The sequence below is a fragment of the Benincasa hispida genome, chromosome 5 (assembly GCF_027475165.1).
Source record: "Benincasa hispida cultivar pf3 chromosome 5, pf3_genome.v1.1, whole genome shotgun sequence".
Taxonomy (NCBI): domain Eukaryota; kingdom Viridiplantae; phylum Streptophyta; class Magnoliopsida; order Cucurbitales; family Cucurbitaceae; genus Benincasa; species Benincasa hispida.
This window is the reverse complement of record NC_143482.1, coordinates 1,220,394-1,230,394: the sequence shown is the minus strand read 5'-3', so window position 1 is coordinate 1,230,394 and position 10,001 is coordinate 1,220,394. Positions and strand designations below refer to the sequence as shown.

The 10,001-nt window shown below is 34.6% G+C and overlaps 1 protein-coding gene across 1 annotated transcript; it reads right to left on the bottom strand.

The window, feature by feature from the left end:
- Positions 1 to 1,058: 1,058 nt before the first annotated feature.
- On the bottom strand, positions 1,059 to 5,679 carry LOC120077761 (uncharacterized). The gene is made up of 4 exons (XM_039031768.2): positions 3,252 to 5,679; positions 2,942 to 3,135; positions 2,330 to 2,574; positions 1,059 to 2,106 (listed from the first exon to the last, which is right to left on the bottom strand). Exons 1-4 carry the CDS (start codon positions 5,396 to 5,398, stop codon positions 1,300 to 1,302), a joined length of 3,393 nt encoding a protein of 1,130 aa, XP_038887696.1. The 5' UTR covers positions 5,399 to 5,679; the 3' UTR covers positions 1,059 to 1,299.
- Between the last annotated feature and the right edge of the window lie 4,322 nt (positions 5,680 to 10,001).

Below are 10,001 nucleotides of genomic sequence, written 5' to 3'. Positions count from 1 at the left end.
AATATTCTACCATATCATCTCAAAATTCTGTCAAATTTTGAAGTTTTGATTTGGAAATGTGCAAAATAGGAGGTCGAGGCCGACCCTATGAATAGGGAAGCCGAGGTCAAACCAAGTCAAAAAGAGGTCTAAGTCGACTCTATGAATATGGAAGTTAAGGCTGGTCCAAACAAAAGGGAGGTTAAAGCCGACTCTATAAATATGGACACTGAGGCTGACCCAAGTCAAAGGGAAGCCGAGGCCGATCCAAGTTAAATGGAAGCCAAAGTCGATCCAAACAAAAAGAAGGTTAAGGTCGACCTGATCACGCAACAAAATAAAGATCCATTCATTTATTGATAAAATCATACAACAAGTACAAGAAAGGGAAAACTACAATACCCAAAGAAATAGCAAAACACAAAACAAAGGTAAAATCAACAAGCAGGGAAGTACAACAGTTGAGTGGAACTTCAAGTGTCAACATCGACATTCTCATTAGGAGAGTGAAAAGCATAGGGTCCTTGCGCAAAGTTTCAAAATCTTGAGTCAAATAGTCAAAGCTCATCTTAGGATGATGAAATAAACCCTTCTCTTTATTAAAGACCACATTGTCTTCCATACAAGAATTCTGCATTTTTGTATAGGCTTCAATTTCCATAAATTTCTATTCAAGGTATGCAATATCAGAAAGAAGAAATTCCCCTCTCTCAAGTTAGATTTAGAAGATTGAAGTTCTGCCTGAGAGTCAGAAAGAAGGCAGTTAAGACGAGTGATGTTGGATTGAGTCTGAGTTAACTCTTCGCGAAGTGTGCGAGACTCCATCAGATAGTTGATAAAGTTAGTCATGCTCATGTTGAAGTAGCAATTCAGGAAAAAGACTAAGGAAAGATAAAGGAGACCATTATCCAACTTAAATTTGAGGACTTGTTCATCATTGTGAGGATATTGGGCTTCCAAAATTTCACCATTAGAAACAATAATTGCTTCAAAAAAAAGTCTATATTTTAGGAAATTGGCAAAAAAAAAAAAAGAGAGAGAGAGAGAGAGAGAGAGAGAGAAGAAAGGAAGAAAGAAGGTAAATAGGAACTTCACTTCATTTGGTATTATATCATTTCTTTATATATATCTTCTACAAGAACTCAATTCAAAATCTTTTACATTTGCATTTACACAAGTAGAAATTGAGGAGCAAGTGGAATTTGACTCTCCCTCTTCAAACCAGCAACTTCCACACAATTTTCTAGAAAACAAAACACAGCTAAAAGAAGAAGAAAAAGCTATCTGAGCATCATATTTAACCTCCCCCACAAGCTCCTCTTATGGGGATTGTTCACTTTCTTCATCAGAAGAATTGTATTTCTGCACTTTATGAAGAGCTTGAAATGCTTGTGGTAATGTTGGATTCACTGGAACTGGAAATTTATGGGCGGAACTTATGATTGTCCGCTCGTTTATCATCCCGACTTCTTTGCAGACTCCATCAAGAATTGTTAGGAAATCTCTCACCACCATGAAAATTCTAAATGGATGAGCTTCTTCTTTGGCAGAGTTGCCATGGAAGTACTCTGTGATCTCCTTTACTAGAGATAGGGCAACACTTTCATGGGCTTGGACTCTGATGATATCCTCTTCTGCCATTTTTAAGAATCTGCTCATTGACTCTGAGAACTTTTCTGTGCTTTCGTTTGGCCCATCTGCTTCGTTTAGACGTAGAGCCTCTCTGATGTTGTCGAGTCCTCTTGAAAGCTTGATGACTTCGCCACTGAGCACATCGGAATCCATTGAAGCTGCCTTCTTTACGTTGGCGAGTTCCGAGCTGAGACCTGAAACAACTTGCAGGCCAAGTTTCCTGCATTTGACATCATCACTCGGGTTGGAGTTTGAAATTTGACTCGTGACACAAAGACGAGCTCCTTCACTTCTTATGATCTCTTGTACAACAAAATGTAGGAGAGTGGTTTTTCCATCTGCACCCTTGACATCAACAAGCTTCAAAAGTGTGTCGAGTTTGAAGGCGTGGGCATCGCCACGATTGGTGCCAACATTCATGCGATTCCCTGTCTTAAGCACGGCTTCCAAAAGTTTTAAGAACATTCTGCTATTCCTCAATTCCTCGCAAGCAGTCTACAATTTGAGAAAACGAATTGACATCAAAATCTAAAATCAAAACATGTAAAGACATCAAAGTATTTCAGAAGGAGGATGCATTTTTATAACTATAAGATGCAAAAGAGATATCAGAATACATTTAAGCTATGTGTCCAACAATCATAGGAGAGACCATCACACTTTCAATAATTTCCCAAGGTCGGTGGGCTTAAAAAAATAATGATAAGACTTTATGTACCTCAAGATTTTCGAACGATTTCTTTAGGTACTCAATCTCGGACTCGAAATTTGCTATATAAAGCATTGCATCCACCCTTTTAAATGCAAAAGGAACATCAAGGACTGCCTTCAAAAATTTCTCAGCAGGGCCAAACTTTGTAGGTGATACATCCTTGGATGCCTTTAGTTTACGTTCTTCTTCTTTTGTTGGAGCCATCTTCAATAAACTTTCAAGTAGCTCTGCTCCAAGCGCTTCTGCATTACCTGCATCCATATCGCTCAAGTTTTTACCCTCACTTTCCAATTGAAAATTCGCCAGAACAAAAGTATATATCCAATCTCAGATTGTTTGGTGTTGTTTCTAGACCAGACTTAACAACGTCAGATACTCCGAAAAGAAAATTTCAGAAATTAACAGTCGACTTGTTCTTTTACTAAAAGCTGACTTCTATCTTTACAACATAGAAAGATGAGAAACTTGACTTCCCATGGATAGTTGCTAAACAAAACATATATCCATTTTCTAAATGAATTAGCCAACAGACATGCAGCTTACAGCACAGATTTTTTATTTAAAACAAAATGAAAGATGTAAAACTTCTAGCATGGTGCCAAGAAATCTTTACCATACCTTCTAAAAGGGCATCACAAACTTCTTCTATGGTCACATTTAGCGCCCGTAACGCAATCGCAATGTTCTGGGACTTTTTGGGATCAAGAACTCCGATCTCTTGGTTAGGTGGAGGAAGCACAGTGCGTGGAGTTGTCTCTTTTGAATTGGAAGTGTTCACAATAAACAGAGTTTCAATCATTTCCTCGTTAACTCTGCAACAAAACCAATTCTAGTAAGCTCAGGATCAACAATTAAAGACGCTATCTCGTCTAACAAAGCAAAGTTAAAAAAAGTTATTGGAAGACAGAGAGAACATGAAAACACTTACTTAAAAGAGCTTGATCTGAGTTGATCCCACACCATCTCACGATCAGAACTGGCCCTTACTTTATCCCAATGCAAAGGCTTCAACTTGGGCTTGGGGGTGTCTTCAGAGGATTCACCATTGCTTTTGCAGGATGGCAACTGAATTGGTGAGACATTTTTCACGTTCTCCATAATAAATGGCCTTAATGGAGGCACTAATGGAGGAGGTGCCTTTGGAATGGATTGGTCCAATGGTGTTGAAGGAGAAATGGGCATTTCCCTGCGTTCTGGCAGAGAGACCATCAGTGGTGGGGGTGGTGGCGGAGGTGGTGGAGGTGATGGTGGAGGTGGCGGAGGCGGAGGAGCAGTGGATGGACCCAAAGGAGATTGCAGCCGACCCATATCAGTGGTATTGATGTCGGCAGAAGAAGATTTCACATCTTGATCAAAATAGTCCGAAGCTTTATTTGATGAATCTGTATCACTCAACACAATTGGTGGCGGAGGAGCAGTGGATGGACCCAAAGGAGATTGCAGCCGACTCATATCAGTGGTATTGATGTCGGCAGAAGAAGATTTCACATCTTGATCAAAATAGTCCGAAGCTTTATTTGATGAATCTGAATCACTCAACACAATTCTCTCTGGTGATGGTGGAGAAGACCTTTTTTTATCTGAAATAATGGATGCTCTTGACGGAGATGAGTCCATAACAACTCTCTCCGGTGACGATGAAGGTGAAGATGAAGTAAACGAGTAAGGAAGTTGCTTAAATTTTGCATCAGAATCTGAATGGGGAATGTTTGAACCTGTGGGCAATTGATTCTGAATTTGCCCTAAAACTCCATCTGAAAGAGGAAATAAACAAGGAGAAAAGGGAAACGGCTCGTCTGGATCTGAACTATGGGATTGTCTTGGAGATTCTTCGTGATTATTGATCGTATCAGCATGATTAACTAAATCCTTATCGGTTGTTGAAATTGGGAACATCACACTGTGAATTGAAACATTAGAAAATCTCCGGGATGAAGATGCGGTGGAGTTTTTCTCCGGAACTTTGTCCGTCGATAAACGCATTGGAGATGGGCAATGGGATTTAACGCTGTCGTCTGATTCCACCCCACCGTGGGAAAGCGGCGGCGCCAATGGTGGTGAGTGTTGCTCCGTCGCTACAGTGGCAGAAACAGAGAAATTAGAAGATTCATTTTGAACGGATCTTCTAGGGCTCAAGCTCGCCGGTGGAGATAGTGAGAGACTCTTAGAACGTGATCTCGCCGGCGAAACGGAACCGCTGGATGTGGAATACGAAGTGGTACTTGAATCGCTGGTTTTACCAAGCAAATCTTCAGCCGCCATTGTTGCGAGCACTCTTCGAGATCCAGAACCAATAGCGCCGAGAGAACCTTTAGGAGAGTAAAATTCCTCTTCCTCTTCATCTCCCATCGATCTCTCCTCTCCATTTCCACAATTTTGCTTCTCACTCGACCGACCAAAATTCAGCGGCGGAAGTGGATGAAGCTCCGGCGAATCCAACGGCCTAGGATCAGCAACACGAGCCCCCCCTACAGAACGCTCATCGATCGCTCTCGAGTTCACAAGAGTACCCAAATACAGAAACTCAGAGCTAGTAGCAGAGGGATGTCTCAACTTAGGGATTCCATTACCGACTTCAACATTCGGAACCGGACACAACCGGCTACTATTTTCCGATCTGTAAGTCTTGTCATCGCCTAAACCACGACCACGCCGCCTCCGCCAGTACAAAAACCCAGCAATGCAGACAACCAAAACAGCAGAAACAACCCCAGCAATAACCAACGGAACAAGCTTCTTGGAACCTGAACCAGACTGAGACGAATGAGGTAGAATCAGAGAAGAAATATTTGCCGGAAACGATGCGAAACTCGCCGGCGCCGGAGGAGGTGGGGTTCCAGGATACGTCGGAAAAAATGGAGACCCATCAGGATTAGCAGGAGGGGTAGTGGAAAATGGGTACTTGGGATTCGGTGGCGGCGGTATCGGAGTCGACGGTGGCTCCGCCGGAGGAACAGAATCAAGTGGGAAAAATGGTTGGTGAAGCAATCTACGAATACCAGCAGGAATTTCAGAAGATTTACAGTGAACAAACAGAATGAAGAAGAAGAAGAAGAAGAAGAAGGAATCAAACATTGTGACTGAGGAATGAAAGAACAAAGGAAGATTGGGGGAGACAAGATTACAGCAATGGTTTAGAGATTTGTGTGGGACACTTTTTCTTTTCTTTTCTTTTCCTTCATTTTCTCTCTTACCAAACAGAAAGAGAGAGATGGTGAGTGAGTGATGATATTGTGTGAAAAGGTGGAATCATAGAGAGAAAAATTACAAAAGAGAAAGTATAGAGTTATTTGAGTGGGTATGGGTTTGTGGGGGTGATGCATCCAGCTAAGATTCTATTGGTCTCTAATGTCTTCTCTTCTTCTTTAATCTCCATTGTTTTTCAACATCAATCTTCATCATCTTCTTTCTTTTCCATATCTTTGATTCTCTTTTCTTTCTCTCATCTTCTTTTTCTATACCCTTTTCACTTTCTTCTCTCTTTTTTTTTGTTATACAAATCTCAATTATGGATAATGAGTTATATTAGATTTAATAACTCGAAACAATCAACCAGTAAAGAATGAAATCGATACACAGGTTTACGTGATTAACTAACAGTGTGTTAGTTACATCTACGAGTATATAGATAACGATAAATATTATCTTGAAGAGCAACATATTACATATGTGTGTATATAAGGGTTCCTCTCTTAAACCCTAAACATAATGGAATATGCCTAAAATAAAAGGTCAAGATGAATGGTAATTTTCATATAACTTAGATTTAACCAACAAGACTCCCGTATTTGGTTATTTAGTGTGTCAGATAACATATCCAGAGCATTTTAACAAAGTCTAACTTCACGAACATCTTAACGAGTTGAGTCATATATATCCAAGTTGGCTTATTTTTGAGATTGAGATAACCAAACCTATGTATCAGACAATGAGTACTAACTCAAAGTAGGGATCATGAAGACTCAAACATTTGATCTTTAGGTATGTAATGTCTTAGCAACCTGAGTTGTGTTTAACTTGTCTCATAACCTGTATGTTTTTATTAGTTTAACAATGTAGACGTGAAGAATAAAATGTCTTATCTTTATAAAATGTTAAATGACTATCTTTACGATAAAAAATAAGTTATATAAATTCAATTAATTGGTGTATCGACCAACAAAAATATAGTTCAAATAGTGAGGCAGATCTAAATGCTTAAAGCAATACAAAAAGGAAAAGAGGAAAAGAACACTACTAGTGAATGTTAAATCACCTTTTAAAATGGTAATGCTATGATTACTAGTTGTTTAATATAATAAATAAAAGAGAAAAGAAATCTCATATGCATGCCACTTTTTAGAAAAATCATACGTTTCGAAAAAGAGTGTATTTATTATATACGTTGCTTTCAAGCTTTTCTTTTTATCCTTTTCATGAAAAAATAAATCTAAATCGTAGAATAGAACTTCAATAGCCACTTCCTTTCAAGAAAACAAAATATATATCAATCGGTATTATTTTAATTTTCTCTTGAAATATTTTCATGTATTTTTTTTGGAAAAAATATTTTTTGTCCTTAAGTTTGAAAATTAATTTCTATTTGATCCTTAAGTTTCAAAATATTATTCAATTAATCTAAAAGTTGTAAGTTTGGTTTTAATTTAGTCCTTAGATTTTTTAAACTATTGCAATTTCACCTTTGACATTTAAATTTTGTTTAAATTTGGTCCAAGATTTACATTTTTAATCTCAATTTTTCGCTAAATACTTAGTTTTTTTTTAAAGATATTGTAATTAACATGTGGGATGGGGAATCGAACCTCAACCTCGAGGTCAATAGTATGAACACTTGAGCTACGCTCTTGTTGGCACTAAAATACTTAGTTTCCATCTTCAATGTTAATGTATGTTAATGAATTTAAAATAATTAAATGAATTATAATTAATTAAGTTTCACTATTTTTTATCACTTTTAGAATTAAATTTAAATTCTCACTTCATAATTATTTTAAATTAATTAATACGCATTGACATGAATTTTTTAGAGTAAGAATTTAATGAAAAATTGAGGTTAAAATGGTAGACTCTTAAAATCTAGTGACCAAATTCAAACAAAACTCAAACATCAATGTTAAAATTATAATATTTTGAAATCTATGGAATGAATTGAAACTAAACTCAAAATTTAAAGATTAAATGTGTTACATTTTGAAATGTAAGAATCAAATAGAAATTAGACCTCAAATTTAGGGACCAAAAAGATTTTTTTCCCTATTTTTCTTGTTTTTTCTTTTTATTTATTTATTTTTGTTTAAATACTACTTTGGTCCATATACTTTCAACTTTGCTTCATTTTGATCCCAATACTTTTAAAATATTCATTTTAGTATTTATATTTTTAACTTTGTTCATTTTGGATGCACTTTCAAGAGGTAATGATTTTGGTTCCATCATTTTTATTTTTACTTTACTTTTAAAAGATTAATATACTCACTTGTTGAAACTACAATAATCAAAATCAACATTTTGAAAGTTGAGAGATCAGAATAAATTAAAGTTGAAAGTATAAAAACCAAAATGAATAAAAGCAAAAAGAAAATATAAGAATCAAAACAATATTTTATTTTTTTATTATATATTTCTAAATTAAGTTTTTTTCCATTTTATGGGGAAAAAAAAAAGAAAAAAATGTGTGTGTGTATATATATAGACACACACTTCGAACAGGGTGCACCGACGAAAATTTCTTGTCCTCGGCATTCGACGCCGCCTGAGGACCGCACCGGCCACCGCCGTTGAATTCACTTTTTTATTATATAAATTATTTATTTAAAATATTCAAGAATGTGCAAAGTTTTTATTTAATATAATTTATATATTTTAGTTAAAATACTAGTTTGTACGGTCTCCTAAAAATGAAACTAAAATAAAAGTTAAAAGGCCCAAAATATCACTTTTTAAACTAATATTTTAAAAGTATAGAGACAAAACGAAGAATTATGTAGTGAAAGTGGTATTTAAACCTATATTTGAAATTATAAAAGAAAATCGAATTATCAACTTTTAAGATGGTAATAGATGTTTCTTAACGACTAAGTTATACTTGAATTAATTTTAATAATTTTTTAAATTTAGTTCAACAACATGTAAAAATGTAGATTTGAACATCTAGCCTCTTATTTAAAAATGTATGTTTAATTAATTGAGTTATGTTCGAGTTAGCACTCTAGTAATCTACATAATTATTATTTCATATAAATTAGACTAAATAGAGGAATATTTGTTTCCTCTTTTGTCCTTATCTTTTTTATAATGTCTATTTTGCCCTTCAATCCTTGTGACATGACTATTATAATATATGTCTCTTGAGAGATGTTATGACAACTCAAACATAATTTTTTGTGCTGATGTAATACGATTTGGGTGCATGTGACTACAAATTTAATCGATGCATTCGTTCATGTGTGGATGCAGATCCATGAATGAAAAAGTTGACTTTCGAATTAGGTGTTTGTTGATGGGTTTCGATCTTTTGGATGCAGCTTTTTTAATTTAGATGTATGTTAACATATATGTTATATATGACAATAGAGGTGCAATTTGTGTCAACGAAATACAATTATTCAAGTATAGATGGTTTACACATCAAATGAATGCAATCATTTTTGTAGGGAGGAGAGAATCAAACTGAATAGTAATGGGATAGAAATCTTTTGTACACCCTACCCAATATACCCTCAATGATGTTATCCAAAACAAACCCTCACAAGAATATCATAAGTTTAAGCACAAAATCGCAACAAGCATACATTCCAAAAAAACATGGACTAAAATGTGATTGAAATTAAAAAAAAAAAAAAAAAAAAAAAAAAAAAGGTCAAATATCAATTTATATCCTTAAATTTTGGGCTGTATCAATTTAAACTTTAAATTTTTAGAATTGTATCAATTTAAACCCTAAGTTTTGAGATTTCTACCAATTTAAACTTCAAACTAATAATTATATAAATTTAAACCATAAATTTTCGTAAGTATATCAATTTAACTTCTGAACTTTCATAAATATATCAATGTAAACCCTGAACATTTATAAGTGTATCCAAATAAAATATAATTAAAAGCTTAACTTGATACGATAATGAAAGTTCGGGGTTTAAATTGACATACTTATAAAAGTTCAGAAACTAAATTGATACAAATACTAGTTTGAGATTTAAATCGATACAATCTCCAAATTTGAAATTTAAATTGATACAATTGTTAAATAAATATTTAAATTGATACAACATCCAAAATTCGAAATTTAAATCGATATTTGTCATAAAAAGAAATATTTATGTCGAATTCATTGAATCAAAACCAATATCTAAGCTCGTTTGAAGGCATCTTTAGAATATATATACAATTATTCGTGTGTAATGGGAAAAAAAACATGTAAAATTATTGATGTCTTGTCTTAATTCATTGGTTAATTATTTGGGTCTATTGATATTCTCCATTATATTTTAGTACATTTACACTACAAACTTATCATCTTTAGGAGAAGTTTTTTTTTTTTTTTTTTTTTTAATAATGGATAACATATTTTCTATCCACTAAACTTATCTTCAAATTATCTCTCTTTTAAACTTTTTTGTATTTTATTGTTATTTTAAAGTTGTAAGGTAAATTACCATTGATGAAAAAGGTAAAGTAA

Bases quoted from the DNA above. Each gene is read 5' to 3' on its own strand.
- LOC120077761 (XM_039031768.2), bottom strand. From the start codon at position 5,398: ATGTTTGATTCCTTCTTCTTCTTCTTCTTCTTCTTCATTCTGTTTGTT. The intron at 2,575-2,941 runs GTATGGTAAAGA...ATATGGATGCAG, and splicing joins TTGTGATGCCCTTTTAGAAG to GTAATGCAGAAGCGCTTGGA. The intron at 2,107-2,329 runs GTACATAAAGTC...CTCAAATTGTAG, and splicing joins AATCGTTCGAAAATCTTGAG to ACTGCTTGCGAGGAATTGAG.